Source organism: Chelonia mydas, chromosome 7 (assembly GCF_015237465.2).
Source record: "Chelonia mydas isolate rCheMyd1 chromosome 7, rCheMyd1.pri.v2, whole genome shotgun sequence".
In the NCBI taxonomy this organism is placed as follows: Eukaryota; Metazoa; Chordata; order Testudines; family Cheloniidae; genus Chelonia; species Chelonia mydas.
In genome coordinates, this window is record NC_057853.1 from 32,871,396 (window position 1) to 32,894,961 (window position 23,566).

The following is a 23,566-nucleotide window of genomic DNA, read 5'->3' on the forward strand; positions in this document are numbered from 1 at the left end:
GTGGAGTGTTGGTTTTGGTAGGGTTTTTATAGAACACGCCGCTCTGTGTTTATATTGGCGAAGGCTGGTCGGAGACGCCCACCAGCAGGGAGGCTGATAGGTGAGGAATCACGGGACATGGAGGGTTTGATCTCCCAGTTTCTTCACATTTGTAATGGCAGGTGGCTGCCAGTCCCCATGCCCCGGGGCAGCAGAGTTCAAAACTTTTCCCAGGAGGAGCCCTGCAGAAGGGCAAGTTACACTGTGGCTGGCTGGAGAGCTGCTCACACCAGTACAGGTACATCTGCTCCCACACTGGCTCGTGGGGACCTCACCCACCAGTGCTGTGGCCAAATGGACTCACTCAGACCCGTCTGCAAGGCAGGCACCACCTTTGCCCAGCAGTGCTTGTAAAACACCTGGGAACCTGAGAACGGCACCGCTCTGCTCACCCCCTGCCCCGTACGCACTGATTCTGCCCCACACACATGCACACACACAGTACGGATCCTCTCCAGCCCAGGGGGCAAAGCCTCTCTCACACGCACTGTACAGAAGCCAGGTGGTTGGTGGGTCTCTCTGTTATGTTTCATTTATTAGCGGGTGTAAGGAGCACACCTGGCCCAGCCCGACCTGGCTCTGCTCCCCAGCTCCTCCCAGCCCCGTTCCTTGCGCCCCACCCCCAGCGCGCAGCTCCCTGCACCGGAGCCACGGGACCCCTCAATGGCGCAGCTTGCCCCCTAGCTGGGGACAGACATGCCGAGAACTGGCCCCACCTCCTTCATTTTTGAGGCATTGAGGGGGAAGTTTGGGGTTCAAAGCACAAGGCCTGCACCCCTAGAGGGGGAAGGGAGGTGCTGAGACTGGGGGACGAGAGGGGCTGATCCAGGCTGGGAAAGCAGGCGTCTACTTGGGCAGCAGCAAAGACACAGAGCTGAGGCGGCTCCTAGCTGGAGCTGGGCTTTGGGGAGGACTGGGGGCAAGACGTGGGGGATAGAGGGTCCTAGCCCAGACAGATCCCCATCCATCTGTCCAGGCCGCGTGGGGCTCCACAGTGTCGTCATTCCATGGGGCAGGGGGGTGGGAATCCAGGGCAGGTTCCCCCCACCAATCTGGGGAAGGGGTGTTGATCCTGTGAGGTGCAGCAGGGGGCTCCCAGTGTGGGGGTTACAGGTCGCTCTCCCCGTACAGGGCGCTGGAGAAGGAGACGTAGTCCAATGCGCCCGACACCGTGTCAGCCCCGCTGTACTTTGTCATGCGGCTGATGCAATACTCGGCCTGCTCCGGGGGCAGCTCCCGCCGCAGCTCCTCCACGGTGATGTAGTTCTGAAAGGTGGGAGGGGAGATGGTTAGAGGGGCAGAAGCCCAGCCCCTCGCCCCTGCCCAACAGGGGCTCTGCTGCTGCTAGCGGACCCCAGGCCCTGGCTAGCCTAGGGAGACGAGCCCGGGTCTGTGGGGCCCCTTTGGGTCTGCACTGCCCACACTCCCTGCTCTAGCACAGTCTGCTGCAGGGCCACCCCCACCAGTGCCACCTGGCTGCGCAGGGTCTAACTCAGCGGTTCTCAAACTGTGGGTCGGGACCCCAAAGTGGGTCACAGCCAGAGCCAAAGCTCAAGCCCAACTGCCTGGGGCCAAAGCCTAAGGGCTTCAGCCCTGGGTGGCAGGGCTCAGGTTACAGGCCCTCTGCCTGGGACTGAAGCCCTTGGGCTTTGCCCCCCCGGGGCAGTGGGACTCAGGCAGGTTCAGGCTTTGGTCCTCCCTCCTGGGGTCGTGTAGTAATTTTTGTTGTCAGAAGGGGGTCATGGTGCAATGAAGTCTGAGAACCCCTGATCTAACTACATGGGCAGGTGGCCCGGATGCTCTGAGAGCCTGATGCTGCTGCATCCAAACCTGGGGAGGGGGGAACCCTCCTGAACCGCAGCCTGTGACTCAGGGTCCTCGACAGGCATGGGGTGGGGGGCACGTCGCTAGGGGCCAGTGGAGGCGGAGTGGAATAAAACCTGCCCTCCACATATCTTCACAGCAAACAAGAGACCCAAGGGAAACCCCAGCAGACCCATGGGAGCTGGCTCAGTGTGACCTAGAGGCTACCAATCCCAGCATGCTCTGCAGCAAGCCCAACCCCATGCCCTTCATAAGCTGCTACCCCACAGGCCCCAGCGGTTGAGGAAGACACTCCCAGCCCAGCAGAGCCCTCCGAGGGGTCTGGGTGGAGGACCTGGCTGGACTGACCTTGTCTGATGCCAGGATCTTGAAGGAGGCCACGACCTGCTCAGCCGTGTCGGTCTCGGCTGTCTCGCGGGTCATGAAGTCGATGAAGGCCTGGAACGTCACCACGCCTGTGCTGTTGGGATCCACCAGCGTCATAATCCGGGCAAACTCCACCTCGCCCTGGGGGAGAGGAATGGGGGTGAGGCTGGGGCTGCACTGAGTTAGGCTCGGGGTTGAGCCCACTGTGGCACTAGGGGGCGCTGTGCTGCAAAGAGTGGGGCATGGGCTCAGTTCAGCCAGTACTGGCTCCCCTGTGCGGGGGTCTCTTACCAGGTCATAGCCCATGGAGATGAGGCAGGCGCGGAAGTCATCAGGGTCCATCATCCCATTCCTCTTCTGTGGCAGGAGGCAGGGAGGGAAGAGAAGACGTCAGGCCAGGAATGTGACCCTAGGGACCAGACCTGCCTGGCATGGGTGCAGCCCAGGCAGTTTGAGCTCCTGCTGCCAGTGAGTCCCCCCCGAAGCCCCACAGGGACCTCCACTAGGGTGCAGAGCTCCACCTCTATGAGCCATTCATGCCCCCACACCACACTCAGGCTGTGTCAGGATTGAGGGGCATCGGCAGAGCTGTAGGGCGGAGGAAGCCCAGGGCTGGAATAGCAGAGAGCTGTGGGTTGGGACTACGAGGCACCGGCAAAGCTGGCTGTGAGCGGCAGTGGTGGGGAGTTGGGTTACCTAGATGGGAGACAGCTGGGGGAGTGGGGTTATCGAGAAAGGTTATCAACGGGGCTGAGCTATCTGGGCAAGGGTGGAGTTATCGAGGATGGTTCTCTATGGGGGCGGAGCTATCCAAGCAGGGGCGGGGTTATTGATGGGGAAGGGCTATTTAGGCAGGGTTGAGGTTGGGTTATTGATGGGGGCAGGGCTATCCAGGCAGGGGCGGGTTTATTGATGGGGGCAGGGCTATCCAGACAGGGGCGGGGTTATTGGGGTTGGGTTATTCATGGGGAAGGGCTATCTAGACAGGGGCGGGGTCATCAGGATGCAGGGGGCCGTGTCTCACCCGGTCGAAGTGGTTGAAGGATGCCCGGAACTCGTTCATTTGCTCCTGGCTGATGCCCTTGGCATCGCGGGTCAGGATCTGGTTCTCCACCTCATTGATGGTTCGGGCGATCGTTGTCAGCAGCTGCTCCCAGCCCACCCGGATGTGCTGTGGGGACAGAAGAGGAGATCACAGCACCTGGGGGATCACCCCACCAAGATCATCCTGCCATCACTCCTGTTCCCCGTGCACAAAGCACAACCACGTGTCCCCCAATGAGTCACGAAAACCTGCCCCTCCAAACCCCTCCCCTGAGACCCTCTGTCCCCTCAGAGCACGCTTAGCCATCCCCTCCCCCCGAGAGCCCCTGTCAGCCCCTGATCCCTGCTTGGAGAGCCGCCCCACAGGGAGCCCCACAGCCCCATCTGGCCTCTCACCTCCATGGTGTAGCTGGTGTGCTTGTTGTCAAAGACCAGGGCCTCCTGGATGAGCTGGTGGTCACCCTCCAGCTTGTCGATGTTGGCCTTGTAGTTAATGATGTTCTGCTCCTGCTGCTTGAGATGGTTCATCTGGTCCTCGAGGGAGCCGCTGATGTCCACTGAGATGTGCCCAATCTCCTGTGGGGGGCAGCGGGCTGTCACTGGGTGAGGACACTGTGCCCTGCTCTCCTTACTGAGCCCCACTCCCCTCCCAGAGCTGGGAGTGAACCCAGGAGTCCTGGCTCCCTGCTTCCCACTCCCCAGCTCTAAGCATTATCGATTCATAGAATCATAAGATTGGAAGGGAACTCGAGTGGTCACCTACTCCAGTCCCCTGTACTCCATCAGGACTAAGTAATAACAGGATCATCCCTGACAGGTGTGTGTCTAACCAGCTCTCAAAAACTTCCAATGATGGAGATTCCACAACCTCCTAAACAATTTATTCTAGTGCTTAACCACCCTGATAGTTAGGAATGTCCAACCTAAACTTCCCTGGCTGCAATTTAAGCCTATTGCTTCTTGTCCTATCCTCAGCAATTAAGAACAATTCTTCTCCCTCCTCCTTGTAACAATCTTTTATGTACTTGAAAACTGTTATGTCCCCTCTCAGTCTTCTCTTCTCCAGACTAAACAAACCCAATTTTTTCTATTTCCCTCATAGGTCATGTTTTCTAGACATTTAATCATTTTTGACAGGTTTCAGAGTAACAGCCGTGTTAGTCTGTATTCGCAAAAAGAAAAGGACTACTTGGTTAGTCTCTAAGGTGCCACAAGTACTCCTTTTCTTTTAATCATTTTTGTCACTCTTCTCAGGACTTTCTTCAATTTGTCCACATCTTTCCTGAAATGTGACGCCCAGAACTTGACACAATACTCCAGTTGAGGCCTAATCAGCACGGAGTAGATCGGAATAATTACTTCTTATGTCTTGCTTACAACACTCCTGTTAATACATCCCAGAAGAATGTTTGCCTTTTTTGCAAGTGTTACATTGTTGACTCATATTTAGCTTGGGATCTACTATGACCCCCAGATCCATTTCCGCAGTACTCCTTCTGAGGCAGTCATTTCCCATTTTGTATGTGTGCAATGATTGTTCCTTCCTAAGTGGAGTACTTTGCATTTGTCCTTATTGAATTTCATCCCATTTACTTCAGACCATTTCTCCAGTTTGTCCAGATCATTTTGAATTTCAGTCCTATCCTCCAAAGCACTTGCAACCCCTCCCAGCTTGGTATCATGCACAAACTTTATAAGTGTACTCTCTATGCCATTATCTAAATCATTGATGAAGATATTGAACAGAACCGGACCCAGACCTGATCCCTGCAGTTCCCCACTCATTATGTCCTTCCAGCCTGACTGTGAACCACTGATAACTACTCTCTGGGAATGGTTTTCCAACCAGTTATGCACCCACCTTATAGTTAGGGCCCTACCAAATTCATGGTCCAATCGGTCAATTTCACGGTCATAAGATTTTAAAAATCGTAAATGTCATGATTTCAGATATTTAAATCTGAAATTTCACGGTGTTGTAACAATAGAGGTCGTGACCCAAAAGGGAGCTGTGGCGGGGTTGCAGGGTTACTGTAGGGGGTCACAGTATTGCCACCCTTACTTCTGTGCTGCTGCTGGCAGGATGCTGCCTTCAGAGGTAGGCACCTGGCCAGCAGCCTCTGCTCTCCGGCCACCCAGCTCTGAAGGCAGCACAGAAGTAAGGGTGGCAATACTGCGACCCCCCCTACAATAACTTTGCAACCCTCCACAATCCCTTTTTGGGTCAGGCCCCCCAGTTTGAGAAATGCTGGTCTCCCCCATGAAATCTGTATCGCACAGGGTAAAAGTACACAAAAGACCAGATTTCATGGGGGAGACCAGATTTCACGGTCCGTGATGTGTTTTTCATGGCCGTGAATTTGGTAGGGACCTACTTATACTAGCTCCATCTAGGTTGTATTTTCCTAGTTTGTTTATGAGAAGGTCATGCGAGACAGTATCAAAAGCCTTACTAAAGTCAACATATATCACGTCTACCGCTTCTCCCTATCCACAAGGCTTGTTACCCTTGTCAAAGAAAGCTATTACGTTGGTTCTGAGGAACTGATCTGAGGAACTGTCCCAGATTGAGGTATCATTAGAGGAGGTTTTGGAACAAATTGATAAATTAAACAGCAATAAGTCACCAGGACCAGATGGTATTCACCCAAGAGTTCTGAAGGAACTCAAACGTGAAGTTGCAGAACTACTAACTGTAGACTGTAACCTATTATTTAAATCAGCTTCTGTACCAGATGACAGGAGGATAGCTAATGTGACACCAATTTTTAAAAAGGTCTCCAGAGGCGATCCCAGCAATTACAGGCCTGTAAGCCTGACTTCAGTCCCGGGGAAACTGGTTGAAACTATAATAAAGAACAATATTGTCAGACATATATATGAACATAATTTTTTGAGGAAGAGTCAACATGGTTTTAGTAAAGGGAAATCATGCCTCACCAATCTACTAGAATTCTTTGAGGGGGTCAACAACATGTGGACCAAGGGGATCCAGTGGATATAATGTACTTAGATTTTCAGAAAGCCTTTGACAAGGTCCCTCACCAAAGGTTCTTACGCAAAGTAAGCTGCCACGAAATAAGAGAGAAGGTGCTCTCATGGATTGGTAACCGGTCAAAAGATAGGAAACAAAGGGTAGGTATAAATGATCAGTTTTCAGAATGGAGAGAGGTAAATAGTGGTGTCCCCCAGGGGTCTGTTCTGGGACTAGTCCTATTCAACATATTCATAAATGATCTGGAAAAAGGGGTAAACAGTGAGGTGGCAAAATTTGCAGATGATACAAAATTACTAAAGATAGTTAAGACCCAAGCAGACTGCGAAGAGCTACAAAAGGATCTCTCAAAACTGGGTGATTGGGCAAAAAAATGACAGATGAAATTTAATGTTGATAAATGCAAAGTAATGCACATTATGCTTTCCAATCCCAACTATACATATAAAATGATGAGGTCTAAATTAGCTGTTACCATTCAAGAAAGAGATCTTGGAGTCATTGTGGATAATTCTCTGAAAACATCCACTCAATGTGCAGTGGCAGTCAAAAAAGCAAATAGAATGCTGGGAATAATTAAGAAAGGGAGATATTAGGACAGAAAATATCATGTTGCCTCTATATAAATCCATGGTACGCCCACATCTTGAATACTGTGTGCAGATGTGGTCGCTCCGTCTCAGAAAAGATATATTGGAACTGGAAAAGGTTCAGAAGAGGGCAACAAAAATGATTAGGGGTATGGAACGGCTTCCGTATGAGGAGAGATTAATAAAACTGGGACTTTTCAGCTTGGAAAAGAGACGTCTAAGGGCAGATATGATTAAGGTCTATAAAATCATGACTGGTGTAGAGAAAGTAGATAAGGAAGTGTTGTGTACTACTTCTCATAACACAAGAACTAGGGGTCACCAAATGAAATTAACAGACAGCAGGTTTAAAACAAATAAAAGGAAGTATTTCTTCACACAACTCACAGTCAACCTGTGGAACCCCTTGCCAGAGGATGTTGTGAAGGCCAAGACCACAACAGGGTTAAAAAAAGAACTCGATAAATTCATAGAGGATAGGTCCATCAATGGCTATTAGCCAGGATGGGCAGGAGTGGTGTCCCTAGCCTCTGTTTGCCAGAAGCTGGGAATGAGTGACAGGGGATGGATCACTTGATGATTATCTGTTCTGTTCATTCCCTCTGGGGCACCTGGCACTGGCTACTGTCGGAAGACAGGACACTGGGCTAGATGGACCTTTTGTCTGACCCAGTAGGGCCATTCTTATGTTCTTATGGTCTGACAGAATTTGTTCTTGATAAATCCATGCTGACTGTTACTTATCACCTTATTATCTTCTAGGTGTTTGCAAATTGATTCCTTAATTATTTGCTCCATTATCTTTCCGGGTACTGAAGTTATGCTGACTGGTCTGTAATTCCCCGGGTTGTCCTTATTCCCCGTTATATAGACTGGCACTTTATTTGCCATTTTCCAGTCCTCTGGAATCTTTCCCGTCTTCCATGACATTCGAAGATAATCACTAATGGTTCAGATATCTCCTCAGTCAGCTCTTCGAGTATTCTAGGCTGTATTTCATCAGGCCCTGGTGACTTGAAGACATCTGACTTGTTTAAGTAATTTTTAACTTGTTCTTTCCCTATTTTAGCCTCGGATCCTACCTCATTTTCACTGGCATTCACTATGTTAGACATCCAATCACTACTAACCTTTTTGGTGAAAACTGAAACAAAAAAAGACATTTAGCACTTCTGCCATTTCCACATTTTCTGTTGTGTTTTCCCTCTCATTGAGTAATGGGCCTACCTTCCTCTTGCTTTTAATGTATTTGTAGAATGTTTTCTTGTTACCCTTTATGTCTCTAGATAGTTTGATCTCGTTTTGTGCCTTGGCCTTTCTGATTTTGTCCCTACATACTTGTGTTATTTGTTTATATTCATCCTTTGTAATTTGATCCAGTTTCCACCTGTTGTAGACTCTTTTGAGTTTCAGATCTTTGAAGATCTCCTGGTTAGTCCCCACACTCCTCCCAGAGCTGTGGCTAGAACCCAGGAGTCCTGACTCCCAGCCCCCCACCCCCACTCTAACCATTAGTCCTCACTCCCCTTCCAGAGCCGTGGTTAGAATCCACACACTGGAGCTCTCACCTCCATCTTGGTCTGGATCCAGGGCCCCAAGACATTGGCCTGGGCAGCAAATTGGCGCCGCAGCCGCTCATTGGCCTGTTGCCGCGCCAGCTCCTCCTGCAGCGTCTGGTCTCGGTGTGGCACCAGCTGCTTCACCTGTTGGGGAGGGAGCAGCAGGTGAGACGCTGTGGGACAGGACTCCAGATGGAGGAGGCTGAGCGCAATGGGTTGGGAAGTCTGGGTTCCAGCTCGGGGAGGGCAGGGTCCAAGAGCAATGGGGCTGGGGAGGCAGGGCCGGCTAGACAGATAGGCACTGACAGACAGGCAGGGGGCGTGACGCCTGCGGGGTCAGATGGCTAGATGGACAGTGGGGTGGGACAGACACAGTCAGGGGGCGGGAGGGTCAGCCGGGTTCCCGCTCCCAGTGGCCGCACTCACCGTGTCCCATTTGCTGGCGATGTCGAGGTGTGAGAGGTTGGTGTAGGGGTTCACCCCGCTTAGCTTGATACCGTAGGTCTGGGCGATCTTCTGGATCTCGTTCTGAATGCCTAGGATGGCCATGCGCTCCTTGTCGGCCTCGGGCAGTGTGGCCTTGAACTGCTCATGGGCCGTGATCAGGCTCTGCAGGCAGAGGGACAGTTGCCATGGGGGGAGTGTGGCCCGAAGAGCCCCTCACAGCCCGTGGGCTGAGGGCCCACCGCCCTGGGTCAGATCTGGCCTGACGCCCTCACTCCCCATCACGCTGGGGGCAGAACGTGTCTGCGAGGTCTGGTGTGTACAGTGGTGGCCCACTGGTCCCCAGATCCCTGTGGGATGCCTGCGCAGGTTCTGCCCAGAGTTACCGACGTGCTGGTTGTGTGTTTGTACAGCGCGTTTGGGAGGCAGAGCTCACACTCAGCCTGGACAGCGCACGGGGCAGTGACCCGGCTGGCTGGTTGGATAGTGACAGGATATTTACATATAAGGCAAACAAAGCCATGAAGCTAACAAGCGGTGAAAGAGACACCTGAGTGATCACGCCTGGGACAGAGCCTGCATCCCAGGCCACCCTCTGGCTCTGGATTCAGGGACAATGGCCTCTGGTGACACAGGAGGAACAAAGAGGGGCCAGAGGGAGCAGTGCCTCTGAGGCTGGGAAAGCTGGGTCCCTGGCCAGGGGGGATGGAGATGCTGCAAACTTGAGGTGGATAAGAAAACTGCTCAGGCAAAGGCTGGAACTTTGGGAAATTAAGTGTGTTAGCTAGAAAGTGGGTTTTGTTCTCTCCAGCAAAACTCTGTCTAGCTAAGGGGTAACACCGGGGCTTACAGTTTTGGCCACCTGAGCAGAGCATCACAGGGATACTGTGCCTGACTGCGCCACACCCCATAGACCCCCCCCAACTTCCCTTGACCCACTCCCACCCAGCCCCAGCCCTGCCACTTCCCCTAATTCCACCCCCCTTAAGCCTCCTACCTCCCTTGACCCCAGAGAGCAGGGGGCTGAGGGATTCATACACCGAAAGGAAACTAAGGCACAGAACAGGAAAGTGACTTGTCCAAGGTCAGAGGCAGAGGCAGGATAGAACCCAGGAGTCCTGGCTCCCAGCACTCCCTGTTCTAACCACTAGACCCCACTCCCCTCCCAGAGCCAGGGATCTAGCCCAGGGGCTCTGTGGGCCGCACCTGGATCTCCTCAATGCTGTGCACGATGAACATGTCCTGCAGGTCCTCGGTGGCACCATCCATCCAGTTGTTGAAGGGCGCGGCTCTCTTGGCAAACTCCAGGTACAGCTGGTCGATGGTCTCCAGCAGCTTTTCCACCCGCTGGGCAGGGACAGAGCCAGAGGGTTAGAGGGGAAGGGGCACCTACCATCTCCCTGGCCCCTGCACTGGGGCAGGCCTGTCCCCAGCCACACCCCTCCCCACTCCGGTTGGCAGCAGGAGCTCCCCTGCCATCCGGGGCCCCCTCTCACCTCCAGCGCGTCCCTCCTCTTCTGGGTCAGGGTGCCCAGTGTGTCCCATTGGTCACAGATGGCCTGGCAGCGGGAGTTCACCGAGGCGGCATCATGGTAGTCCAGCTCACTGCGGGGGAGGGGAGAGATGGTGGGAAGGTAAGGGCAATGAGCCATGGGGCAGGGCACTGAGCCATTGGGGTGCCACAGGGCAGGGCATAGAGCCACTGGGGTGCCACAGAGCAGGGCATAGAGCCATTGAGCAAGGCATAGAGTCATGGGGCAAGGCACAGAGCCCCTGGGGTGCCACTGGGAAAAGGTACAGAGCCCCTGGGGTGCCATGGGGAGGGGCACAGAGTCCTGTATACTGCCCACCTACCTAGGGACACCACCTGCCCGGGCACTAGGAGCTGGGTGGGGCCTCGTGGTTAGAGCAGGGGGCTGAGAGCCAGGACTCCTGCGTTCTCTCCCTGGCTCTGACAGGGAGATTCTGGCTGGGGTGTGTGTCTCAGGCCCAGCACTTACTTAAGCTCCTGGGCGATGGCAGCGATCTGCTCCACACGGTCCTGGTGGGCGGCCAGGTCGCTCTCAAAGGCCTCGTGTTTGCGCATCAGCGCCCGCACCTCCATGAGCGAGGCCGACTCATAGTCCCTCTGCGAGAGCATTTCCTCCTTCCCTGCAGGGGCAGCGCGGTCTGAGCCTAGCCAGCCTTCTCCACCCCCAGCCTACCAGCTCCCGCCCTCTGAACCCCCTGTCCCATACCCCATGGGCCTCTGTGGCAGGGAGGACCCCAATGGGGATCACCCACAGGGGGGGTCACTGAGGGCAGAGCCCACTCCATCCCAGAGGGCAGGGAAAAGCCCAGAGCAGGGCCTGAGGGGTAGTGCCCTTCTGGGGCAGGGACAGGAGCAGTCCCCTCTGGGGGACATCCACAGTGGGGGTACCCCATAGCGGAGGTGTAGGGGAAGGCAGGGTGATCCCTGTAGCAGAAAGGGGTATCCCCATAGTGAGGGATGGGGGTGGGGGAAGCCCTGCAGCAGAAGGGGCTGGGGGAGATCCCTGGTCCAGGGGGGCAGGGGGCTGATACCTCTGGTCCAGGATTCATGCAGCGTTGCCTTCTGCTTGAACTTCTCGGCCAGGTGCTCCAGGCGCTCCAGGCGGCGGATCTCGGTCAGCAGCCACTCCTCATAGCCCTTCTCCACCTGCTCCAGCCCCTTCCAGGCGTTGGCGATATCCTACCTCCACCGCAGAGACAGACGTGTGAGCCTGGTCGCTGCCCCTCCTCCCACACACACAGCACCAGGAGAGTGCTGGAGTTGGCCACCTGCCCTGCCCCACCCCCACTTGGCCCCTGGGGCAGCAGCACCCAGATCACAGCCACCCCATGCCCACCTGGGGGGCAGGAACTGCCCCCTGGACACACCAGCCTTGGCCCCATCAACAACTGACAAGCCCTGTGATGGTCCATGCTCTGTGTGTGTCCTCACCACCCTCAGGACACATGGATCCCCACACCATGGGTACTGCCCCCCAGGCACACATACCTCCCTGCCCCCTGGGCACTGCCCCTGGGCACACATGTCTCATTGCCCCATGGGCACATGTGGCTCCCTGCCCCATGGGCACCATCACGCAACCGGCATGTGTACGCCCCTGGTCCATGTGGACCCATGCCCACTGGATGTGCCATGCAGGCCTCATCCTTTCTCAGGGTAGCAGAGGCAGAGTCCATGGATGGATGGCAGATCCCCCCCAGGTGCCAAGGGCCCCATGGGAGGTGCGTGGCCTCCCTGTGCCATGGCTCACCGAGACCATCTTGCCCTCGGAGGGCATGAAGGCGGGCCGGTTGCTGAGGCGCAGCTTGGTCTGCAGGGTGTTGAAGTTGATCTCGAGCTGGCATTTCTCCTGCACGCGGGGTGGTTTGTGGACTCGGCGATAGTCCCGGAAATCCTCCAGCTTGCGCCGCATGGCGCTCATGCTCTTCTCTGCCACGCGGTTCTCCAGCCATGGGATGGTGCGCCGGATCCACTCCAGCAGCTGTGGGGAGCCGTGGGGAGGGTGAGGGCCAGCAGGGGGCAGTGCTGGGTCACTCCAGCCCCTACAGGCCCTTGGGGGAGAGTCACAGGCACATAGCCCAATGCTAGCTCCACACTCCCCACTGGCCCTCAGCACCCCTTCTCTCTCTCCCCCCAAGCATTAACTAATATAGCTGCACCCCATCAGGCCAGTATATCACCCCCACTGCACCCAAGGGACCTGGCTCCCACCCCTCCCACTGTTCTAACCCACTAGATCTCCCTCCCCTGCTGGAGCCAGGCCAGAACCCAGGAATCCTGATGCCCATTCCAGGCCTTGCTCCCTCTCTCCAGCATGCCCAGGTCTGGGAGCAAGCCCCCAGCAGATGTCGGGGAGAGGGGGCATGGCGTCTTCAGGGCAGGATGGATTGGTACCTCGCTTGCCAGCTTCTCGTACTCTTCCATCAGTTTCTCGTTCTCCTGATTGACAGCCAGCACCTTGCAGATCCTGTTTGCAGCCGTCTCGGCCTGGGGTGGGGTGGGGGGAGAAATACCGCATTACTTCTCATCGGGGGGAAGAGAGAGCAGCCTGAGCACAGTCCTTCCCTTCCCTTCCCCTGACTGAGATCAGGGCCCCTGTCAAGCATCTGTGGGGCCTCGCAGGATAGAGCTGTGCTGGGCCCTGCATGGACCCTGAGCAAAGTCAGGCCCCTGTTGGGCAGGGTGCTACACAGATGCTCCCACCTGAGATCGGGACCCCTGTTGTGCCAGGTATCACACTGATCCCAATAGAGACTGGGGCCCATGGGGGTGGGCACCACACAGCCCCCAACCAAGACTGTCCCCACCCCCAGTCCCATTTGCACTGGAGGTGCACACGCACACACACACACACACACCCCTACCTGCTCTGCTCCAGCAAAGGCATGGTAGAAGCAGGACACGTAGGTCATGATGGCTTTCTCGTCTGGCTTGGGCGTGTTGACAATATCTGCAGAGAGATGCCAGCTGCTCAGTGGGGGTGGGGGTGGGGGGTGCGAGGGTGTGTCCTGGCCACACACTCCTGCACTTGAGTCTCTACTGCTTCTCCCCCGAACCCAGCACCCTGTGTGACCTCCTACAGCCCTCCCCGTCCCTCCCTCCTGGAACACCTGTCCCCAGCGCACTCCTCCCAGCCCCTGCCCTTCCCTTGGGATGTGCCTGTGACAGAACGGGAACGTTTCATAATGTTTGTATGAAGCCTGTGTGTGCCTCAGTTTCCCCCTGTACTTTGCATAGCTAGCCAGCGGGGGGAAGGGATTATGTTTGCTCTCAGGGCAGGTTTACACTAGACACTGACATCGGGATAGCCATGTCTCCCTGGGGTGTGAAAAATCCACCCCCGAGTGATGTTGCTATACTGACCTCCCCCCAGTGTGGACAGTGCTAGAGGAATGGAAAAATTCTCCCACTGACCTAGCTAGCGCCTCTCAGGGAGGTGGAAACTACAGCCACAGGCAAAGCCCTCCCCTGGTATAGGTGGTGTCTGCAGTGGCTGAAGCGTAGAGATACCCTGCCCAGGAGACACAGGGGTGCGTCACTTCTCTGCTAGGCTGGAGTGAATACATTTGTTAAGAAACTGGCTGAAACTGACCAGTTCAACAAGGGGGCCAGTGAAACAATGCCAGCCCAGAGAGTCAGGGATCTGGGAGACGGATGTGAATTCAGCCCAGCCCGGCCGAGGGACCAAGGACTGAGCCATGCCCAGGAAGTCCAACAGCTAGAGCCTGGCACTGGAGGGGACTATGTCTGGGCTGGTGAATTGCTCTGGGCTGAGCGGATGGACTACGCTGGAGCCTTGATTTCTCTGTACAAACCTCAGGACTCCAGGTGACTCACAAGCCCTGCTCCGTTTGGAGAAGGCTCTTTGGTGCCACGGCAGATCCCGGCTGCGGTGTGTCCGTCCTTGAGGGGTGGACAAGGCTCTGCCAGAAGCTTGTCTCAGCTGGACTTGCAGGGCAGAGCTCAGGGGGTGAAGCAGGGGGGCGGGAGCCCAGGAACTCAGTCTAGGAGGCAGTGAGGCCACATGGCCTGCCCTGAAGGGGTCCTCCATAGAGGCGGGGGTCTGGCACATGTAGGGGTTCCTCCAAGAGACTGTTTCAGAGCTGGGGTGTATCGCAGATCCTGGGGATCTATGACGGTGCCCCCCAGTCCCTGCCTGGAAGCACGCTCCCCCACAGGCTGGGCTGCACAGGCCCAGAGTGCCAGCTGCCCTGGGCATTAGAGCCATGTCCCCTGGATCCACAGCCCACAAAGGAGACCAGCAGGGTTGGTGATGGCAGCCGAATGGGCCATGAAGGGAGGGGAGAATCTGGCTCCAGGCACCTCGTTCCACAGAGCATCCCTGCGTGGTGGGTCAAGGGAATAGCATGAGATCCCCACAGGAGTAAATGGAAAAAGGGACACTGGAGAGCAGGGTCGTCCTACCTACCCACCAAGGAATCAGTGGCAGAGCCAAAAACAGAACCCAGGCATCCTGGCTCCCAGCTCCCTGCTCTAACCCACTAGATCCCCTCCTGAGCTGGGAGAGAACCCAAGCATCCTGACCTACAGAATCAGGTCGGGGGGCTGAAGCGGGAGCTCAGGTAGGAGGAGGATAAATTATCATGTTTCCAGGACCAAGCTGGCTCATCCAGGCCCTGACGGGACCCAGGAGAAGGGTCCGGGTCAGAAGTCAGGATCAGGTTCAAGGGTTAGGAGTTGGGATTAGGACTGGGAGCCAAGATCAGGATTAGGGGGCCTGGGTCAAGACAAGGTTCCAGGGTCAGGGTCATGCAAAGGGCCAGGCCAGAGCAGTGGGTCCCCAGCCCCCCCTGTGCAGCTCTTGGAGTGTAGCGCTCGGCCCCCACCTTCAGCGTCCAGCATCTTGGGGATGTCCAGGTACTTCTCAGCCACCTCAAAGGCCGTGTTGAGGTTCCCAATGGGGTCATCCTAGGCACAGAGGGGCAGAGCTGTGAGACTGGGGGGGCTTGGTGACAGGCTGGGGCAGGAGGCAAAGGGGGCTGCGTGAGCCGCAGGCAATGGGGGCACCATGACAGGGATGGGGCCCTGCACGGAGCAGGGCAGGAACGGGGGCCTGAGCCATGTAGTGGGAGGTGGGGTGGCACGTTGGCGGTAACAGGGATGGGAGGGCGTTCACGGGGGCAGGAAGCTGCTGCTCAGAGCTCGGATAACAGGTCAGGGACAGGGATCTGGCCGGCAAAGAGCTGAAAGTCCTTGGGCAGAAACAGCCGGGGAGAGGGGAGAAAGAAACTAAATGGGGGGCTGGGGCAGTGCCAGGAGCCAGGACCAATGTCACTGGGGTGGTAGCAGGGAACTGGCAGGGGTGAGGGCTGGGGCTGTGGGGGAGGGGGCTGGGAGGAGGGAGTACAGGGAAGCAGCAAGGGTGGGGGCTGGGGCAATGGAGGGAACACCCGGGGAAGGGTGGGGGAGACAGCAGGGGCAGGGGCCGTCACACCTTTCTGAGCTTGGCATAGTCGATGAGGTCAGGCCGGTGGCGGTGGATCAGGGCGCACAGGGCCAGCCCATCCTTCCAGCTGCGCCGCATCCGGGGGGAAGGAGAAGGAGAAGGAGAAGTCGGGTGATCCTCGGCTACGCCCCTGGCCAGCTGCAGGTGCTGTGCTGGGGCCTGGCACTACACGCGCACCCCAGCCCCGCCCTATGCTCCCTCCTCCGGCCCAGCTGCCCCTGGGCTCCTTCAGTCCAGCCGGCACTGCTGGAGCTGCTGTCTCCTGGGAGAGGGGCTGAGCCCCAGCCAACTTGACTCATGAAGGCTGCAGGGCGAGGGGACCCCTGGGGCCTGCCCCAAAGCCCCGAGCCCCCAGAGAAGCCCCCCTCTCCACGGCGCCCCCTACCTGATGTGGAAGTTCTGCACATTGACATTCCGGTATGGAGCCGTCTTCCTCTGGCACCACAGCAGCAGCCCCTCCTTGGCCGAAGTCTCTGCAAGAAACCAGGCAGCATGGCTCAGACCCCCCTGGCTCAGCTGCACGGAGGGGCAGAGGAGCAGGAGATGGGGTGGGGGGGGGAGTGGCCCCTGGCAGGAAGGGCCTGCAGTGCAAGGGAGAGCCTTACCCACAGCCCCTCATTGGTGGGTGTGGGGGAGCAGCAGGGAGGTCTCAGATTCATGGAGTTCCAGCTCAGAAGGGACCACCCAGTCTGCCCTGCTGCACAGCCCAGGCCAGAGAACCTCATCCAGCTACCCCTGCATTGCACCCGTCACTTGTGTTGGCTAAAGCATTTCAGGCCTCAGGAGACTGACCTGTTGTGAGCCCCAGACCGAGAACAGCAAAGACCCAGGGGCCACCGATGCCCAAGCCCCCTGTGATGTCAGGGAATGGATTTGACAAGGCATGGCTAAAGATGACCCATGCCCTGTGCTGCAGGGGAAGGTGAAAGGTCCCTGCCAATCAGACTGAGGGAAAATTTATTCCTGACCCAAATCTGGCCACCAGTTTAGACCCTGAGCACGGGAGCAAGACACACCAGCCAGGCAGCTAAGCCAGAGTCTCTGGACCATCTCAGAGCACTGGCCAACCCTCCACATGTCCCGTCTCCAGCTGTGGCCGATCTCTGATGCTTCAAAGAAGGAAAAAACACCCAGACGGCTGGCCAATTGTGAACTGGAGAAAAAAATTCCTTCCTGACCCCTGCCCTGACCAGCTGCAGCCCTGAAGCATGAGATTAGATTATAGTCAATACTGGGGTGTAGGGGTGAGTATGTGTACGGCTATATACAGAGATGTGTAATGTATAGGAGGTGTATGGGGTGTGCAGCTAAAAGGCATTTGTATGGGGGTGTATAGAAGTGTGTATAGGGGCTGTTCGGGATGCATAGTGTATAGGGGTATGTATATGGGATATGTATGGATTATATGATATATAGGGGTGTATGTGGGGGGTGTAGTACAGTGTATAGGAGATATATGGAGTGAGTAGGGTCCATGTATAGGGGTTTATATAGGGTGCATGATTGTGTAGATGGGTATGCATATAATAGGGTATAAGGGTGTGTATAGAGGCCATATGGGATATATAGTGTACAGGGCTGTCTACATGGGGTGTGTATGGAGTGTAAGATCTAACGTATAGAATCATAGAATATCAGGGTTGGAAGGGACCTCAGGAGGTCATCTGGTCAAGCCCCTGCTCAAAGCAGGACCGATCCCCAATTTTTGCCCCAAATCCCTAAACGGCCCCCTCAAGGATTGAACTCACAACCCTGGGTTTAGCAGGCCAATGCTCAAACCACTGAGCTATCCCTCCCCACTAGGGGTGTATGTGTGTAGAGTATAGGAGTGTATAGTGTATAGGTGTGTGTGTAATGTATAGGAGATATATGAAGTGTATAGTGTTTGGGGTGCATGTATAGGGGTTTATATGGGGGGGTTCAGATATTTATGTATAGGGGCGTTTGTGGGGCTATATGGGAGGTATAGGGGTATGTATATGGGATGTGCATGGAGTGTATTGTGTATAAGGATAGGTGTGGGGGGCACAGTATATAGGGGTATGTGTAGTGTCCAGGAGATATATGGAGTGTGTAGTGTATAGGGGTTATATAGGGTGTCTGTGTATGCGGACGGGGTGCAGTGTAGACCGGTGTCTGGTGTATACGGTACAGGAGTACGTATTCGGGGTGGGGTGTAAAGGGGCAGAGCCCAGCCCCACACTCACCTTCCACTGAGATGTCCTGGATGGCGAAGCGCAGGATAATTGTCCAGATCATCCCCAGAGTCATCTTCAGATTCCCGTCCACAATTTCTGAAGTGGGGGAGAGGGGAGAGTCAGAGCGGGGTGGGGCAGAGTGACAGAAAGAGACGGGTGTCCAGGGGGCAGGGGGAGAGATGGGGTGCACAGAGATAGAGAGACGGGGATGGACGGGCAGGCAGAGGAGAGCATATGCGGGGGGACAGACAGAAGTAAACCCAGCCCCACCCCCACAGTGTTTGTGCTGCTCGGGGGCCTGCACATCCCCAGCCCAGGCGCTGCTGACAGGCAGCCTCCCCGCCTCGAGACAGAGCAGCCCATGGGATTACGAGGGAACATGTCTCAACCCCAACCCAGCCCCCCCGGACCTGCATGGAGGGTGCTGCCAGTGCCTGTGGCCACCCGACCTTCCCAGACACGCACAGGGCCTGCCTACGAGCGCCAGAGCGATGGGGCTGGCATCACCATGGTAACGGGGCATGCTGGAGGAGACTGCGCCAGCGCTGTGGGCCCTCATCACCCTAGTCAGGACCGCTGCCCCCCCCAACCCCACTCACCCTCAGCCCCGATGGAGACCAGCTTGACCCCCTTGCTGGCAATGAAGTCCAGGGCCTTGTTGACATTGGCGATCTTGTGGAAACGCATCTTGCCTTTGTCCGGCTTTGGCAACCGCTCACCTGAGGGGTTCGGGGAGAGTCACCAATCGGAAAGGCACAGAGCCTCCGCACACCCATGCACCTCCCCACTTGCCTAGGGGCAGAGTCAGTGATGGGGTGAGGGGGCACCCCCTCACACACCCTGGGGTCCCCTGCACCTCCTCCCCACTTGACTGAGGGGGACTCAGCAGTGTGGGTGGGGAAGCACAGATTTCCCCCCCTCCATCCCCACATACCCTCCTCACACACACTCACATCCGCAAGCAGAGTCGGTGACAGACACCGCCCCCCAGGTCAGCCACACAAACCAGGTGCACCCCACATCGCCAGGCCGCAACACATCCCACCACACACACACCCAAACCGCGTGACACAGCCAACCCCACATCGCATAATCCCAGATTCAGAGCCAGGGGTCGAGAGCCCCTCCCCGCCCCACTACAGCTGGGCTACACCCTGGTGACTGCACCCTCTGGGTCCCCCCCAAGTCCCTCTCATCTTCCCATGGATTCTCTCCCACACGGTTTCTTGCACCTTGTGGCCACTGAGCCCTTACTGGTGGCTCCCCATGGATTCTTGTCCCTCTCCTCATCACCCCCACATGGCCCCCCGTGGATCTGCCCCCCGATTCCAGCCCCCCACCTTACCCGAGATCACCTCCAGCAGCAGCATGAGTTTCAGCCCATTGCGGAAATCCTCCTCGATGTTCTCGATCTGGGTGCCCGCCTTGCGCAGGTGGGAGTTGCACCAGGCCGTGAATGTCTGCAGGAGAAAATGGGGGGCGGGGTTTAGAGAGACTCCACAGCCGCTCCCCCCCCCCCCCCCCCGGGGGAACAGGACAGCAGAATGAGCAGGAGGCAGGAGGCGCTGGGCTATTCTCACGCCAGCTCCTGGGTTGGTGTAGGTAGGGACAGGCTGCACCTCACATAGCCCCCACTGCTCGCCCTCCCTGGGGCTTCTTCCTCATAGCTCCCCCATCCTCACCCCACAGCACCCACCTTCCCCCCAGGACCACATCAGCAGGATCGAGGCTCTGCTCACTGGAGGGGACACAGCCCAGATGGCCTCCCAGGGCACTGTGCCAGGCTCTTGGCACAAGGGGCTGATTCCCACCGGAGCCGGGGCCCCCACAAGCCTTACAGCACAAGCCAGACACAGGCTTGATCCCTACATCGCTGACCTCTGACCCTAACCCCACCCTGGGACGGGCAAGCCCTGACCCTAACATCAACATCACCAAGCTCTGCCCTTAAGCCCACTGTCAACCCTAGCATCACATGGTCCTCTGACCCTAACCCTGGCGAGCCCCAGCCCAGCCCTGGTATTGGCCTGTCCTGCCCCTAACCCTGCTCCCCACCTCAGTCCCGGGGAGCCCCACATCTAACCCCAGGGCTGGCCAACCCCATCCCAACTCCCCCTATTGCTGAGCCCGCACCCTCTTCTTTTAACCTACCCTCCCAAACGCCAGGGACCCCAAAACTGCAACACTCCCAGCTCCCCGTTAACACACTGCTGACCCCAGGACTCCCACAGCCTTTGGGCTCCCTGAGCTCTGCTAATAACACACACGCTGCTGGCCTCATCCGCCCCACTGCCCCCACCCCACCCCTCCTGGGTGGCTGCAGTGTGTGTCACTGCTCCCCCTGCTGGTGAGTGCATGTTCCTGCCCACAACACCTCCCCATATTTAGCCCCAGCCTGGCAACTCGGCTGTCCAGGAGGGGCTGCGTGAGTCAGGCCTACAGCAATGCATCAACTCTGCAGATCTAGATGGCACACGACAATGTGCCTGCTAGGGGGCAGGGTGTACCCGGGCGTCCCAGAGGGGTGAGCTCATGATCCGCAGACTGCAGCCAAAGGGCCTCGGCTGGCTGGCTGCCACCCCCGCCCCTGAAAGGGGACACTGGGAATCCTGGCCCACAGACCCCCCTCCCTCAGTGCAGAGTGCTCCTGCTCCCTTTGCCAACCCAGCTCAGGGTGGGGCTGGGTGGATGGGGACCCCCCCCCCTGCAGACAGGATGCAGCCTCATTCCTAACATGACTAAGATGGAGCGTGGCAGGGGGAGGGAGCAGCTGTTCTAGCCCCCCACCGCCAGCCACCCTGAAGAGAACAACTGCTGGGATTCAGCGTCTGGGATTTCCTGGGCAGGGGGATGGGCTAGATGGGACCTGCGTGGTTCTAACCATAGTCCCACTAGCCCTGCACCCCCTCCCACTGCACAGCAGAATATCCCCCACTCCATGTGCCCCCATGTCACACCTTCCAGCTTCCCTGGTCCCCTAGGGTGAGCATGCTTCTTTGGCTTTAAATGGGAGTGGAGAGTCCCAGGACTCCGGGAGCTGGTGATTGATGGGAAAGACCAAACAGCAGGAGAGCTGCAATGAAACTGCAGGGGTAGGCAGCACTGGGCATGGGGGTCTGCAGAGCCCCACTGTAAAGCACCTGGTGCACATGCGGGTGAGTGCATGCACACCTATCTGTGAGCGGGGGGGAGTGGTGATTACAAGGTGTGACACAAATGGGCTGGGCCTTAGAGCAGGTCTACAGCCAAGGACATTTCTCTAGTGTAGGTCTGACTCAATTCTCTCCCTCAGGGGGCTGTGGGGCCCTCTCTCACACACACAGATCTTATGCAATATAGCAGAGGCGATGACACACTGCCACACACTCACACCTTGTAGCTTTAAGTCCGTTGGAGAGCTGCGGATACCCCACGCTGGGGGTCTGCAGGATACAACCAGGCAGGCAGGACGTTGGGGGGGGCAGGATGCCCCCTGACTGGCTGGATTATCTAGGGTCATCCTAATAGTCCCTTGGAATCACCCCCCACCTTGCACCCTATTCCTCACCCATCCCCCATGGGGCAGGATTGTCCCTACAGTTTATTCCCCCCCATTCCAGCTCTGGGGTGTGGATCATTACCCCTTCGATGGTTTAACTGCTTTTGAAAACCGTACTCTGCACTGATGATGCAGCGGACGCCCTGGCCCCGTGCCCCTCACCCCATCCCGGCAGCACAACACAACAGCTGAGCAAGAACTATTCCCGGGGGAAAGAAAGGGAAATCTTGAAAATTCCCAGCCAGGAAGAGCACAATGGGAAAGCCTAGCCCACAATCTCCTTAAGATCCCTTTGGGGTCTGGCTGAAGGTTCCCAGCAATGGGAGACAAAAGACGCCCCTTTCTGAAGCATGAAGAAGGTTTAAAGGATGTTGTAAGCTCAGGGAGACTCCATGGCTGATGGGAGAACTTAGAGGGTCGTGGCAACCTAAGGAGATGGACTGAGCGGGGAAGAGTTTCTAGCTGGACTGATTCAAGATCTGTGGGACTTTGGTATCTTTACAGTTATCCGAATGCTCCTAATTGGAACTGACCAACAACATATGGGAGAAGAGCGCTCATTGTTAAAATCATTGCTAGATGACAGTAGCTTCTAGGGGCCTGTCATATTGATCGCTGCAGAAACCCACAGTGAGGGACAGTCCCTACCCCAGACAGCTCACAGTCTGAACAGTCTATGAGTGGGAGGGGAAAGAGGCACCAAGAAGGGACGGGACTTGCCCAAGTTCTGCAGCAGAGCCCAGAATAGGACCTAGGAGCACCCCCAGCTCTAGCCCACTAGACCTCCTCCCCTCCCAGAGCTGAGGACAGGTCCCTGCAGTTCTGACTCCCAGCCCAGCATGCTACCTGCAAGCTCCTGTGCCCTGTTGCGAGCTGAGCTCCCTGTCCAGACAGACCTAGCTCTGGAGACTCAAGCTAGATGGTTTATAAATAGATTCTCCCTGCATCGTTGCAACATTTTCTTCAGCTCAGCCGCAGGGTTATTTTTAGGGGGCCCTAGAATTTCATAGCATCATCCAAATGCCAAGCTGCCATCTCCCGCGCCCGAGCAGGCCCCCGAGGAGTGACCAGAGACGTTCGCCCCCCTTGGGCTCTGCCGGAGGGCTCAGTGGATGACGCAGAGATGTGGAGCAGGCGCCTTCTCAGCATCCAGCCCCAAGGCCTTAGCGACAATGAAATCTTAAGGGAGGCAGCATGGTCTGATGGCTTATGCATTGCACCTGGCATCAGGACACCTGGCTTCCATTCCCAGCTCGGCTATTGGCCTTGAACAAGCCCTTTCCCCTCTCGGAGGCTCCATTTAGTAGATTTCAAGGCCAGAAGGGACCATGAGATCATGTAGTCTGCCCTCCTGTGTATCACACGCCAGAGAATGTCCCCCAGACATCCCTGCATTGAGCACAGTGACTTGTATTTGACTAAAGCATCTTCCAGAAAGGCAGCCAGCCTGGAGCTGGAGAATCCACCCTGCCCTGGGGGGTTTGTTCCACTGGGTAATCACCCTCCCTGTGAAAAACGGGACTTATTTCTCATTTGAGGTTGTCTGGCTTTTACTCCCAGCCAGGTACGCCCACATCTTGAATACTGTGTGTAGATGGGGTTGCTCCATCTCAAAAAAGATATACTGGAATTGGAAAAGGTTCAGAAAAGGGCAACAAAAATTATGAGGGGTATGGAACAGCTTCCATATGAGGAGAGAGTAATAAGACTGGGACTTTTCAGCTCGGAAAAGAGACGACTAAGGGGGGATATGATAGAGGTCTACAAAATCATGACTGCTGTGGAGAAAGTAAATAAGGAAGTGTTATTTACTCCGTCATATAACACAAGAACTAGGGTCATGAAATTAAATTAATAGGCAGCAGGTTTAAAACAAAGAAAAGGACGTATTTTTTCACACAACGCACAGGCAACCTGTGGAACTCTTTGCCAGAGGATGTTGTGAAGGCCAAGACTATAACAGGGTTCAAA

The 23,566-nt window shown here is 56.3% G+C and overlaps 1 protein-coding gene across 1 annotated transcript in view; it reads right to left on the reverse strand.

Moving 5' to 3' along the window:
* Positions 1-352: 352 nt before the first annotated feature.
* The window catches only part of ACTN3 (actinin alpha 3), a 31,406-nt gene continuing 8,192 nt past the window's right edge, over positions 353-23,566 (reverse strand). Inside the window, exons 2-21 of the mRNA XM_037904794.2 lie at positions 19,403-19,517; positions 18,657-18,776; positions 18,067-18,153; positions 16,245-16,332; positions 15,848-15,926; positions 15,240-15,321; positions 13,257-13,342; positions 12,787-12,879; positions 12,143-12,373; positions 11,424-11,571; positions 10,862-11,012; positions 10,358-10,466; positions 10,068-10,208; positions 8,844-9,026; positions 8,427-8,561; positions 3,670-3,849; positions 3,254-3,400; positions 2,521-2,586; positions 2,212-2,370; positions 353-1,305 (exon numbers count right to left, since the gene is read on the reverse strand). Coding sequence (XP_037760722.1) covers positions 1,147-1,305; positions 2,212-2,370; positions 2,521-2,586; positions 3,254-3,400; positions 3,670-3,849; positions 8,427-8,561; positions 8,844-9,026; positions 10,068-10,208; positions 10,358-10,466; positions 10,862-11,012; positions 11,424-11,571; positions 12,143-12,373; positions 12,787-12,879; positions 13,257-13,342; positions 15,240-15,321; positions 15,848-15,926; positions 16,245-16,332; positions 18,067-18,153; positions 18,657-18,776; positions 19,403-19,517 — 2,559 coding nt within the window. The 3' untranslated portion in view covers positions 353-1,146. The remainder of the gene's footprint in view (positions 1,306-2,211; positions 2,371-2,520; positions 2,587-3,253; positions 3,401-3,669; positions 3,850-8,426; positions 8,562-8,843; positions 9,027-10,067; positions 10,209-10,357; positions 10,467-10,861; positions 11,013-11,423; positions 11,572-12,142; positions 12,374-12,786; positions 12,880-13,256; positions 13,343-15,239; positions 15,322-15,847; positions 15,927-16,244; positions 16,333-18,066; positions 18,154-18,656; positions 18,777-19,402; positions 19,518-23,566) is intronic.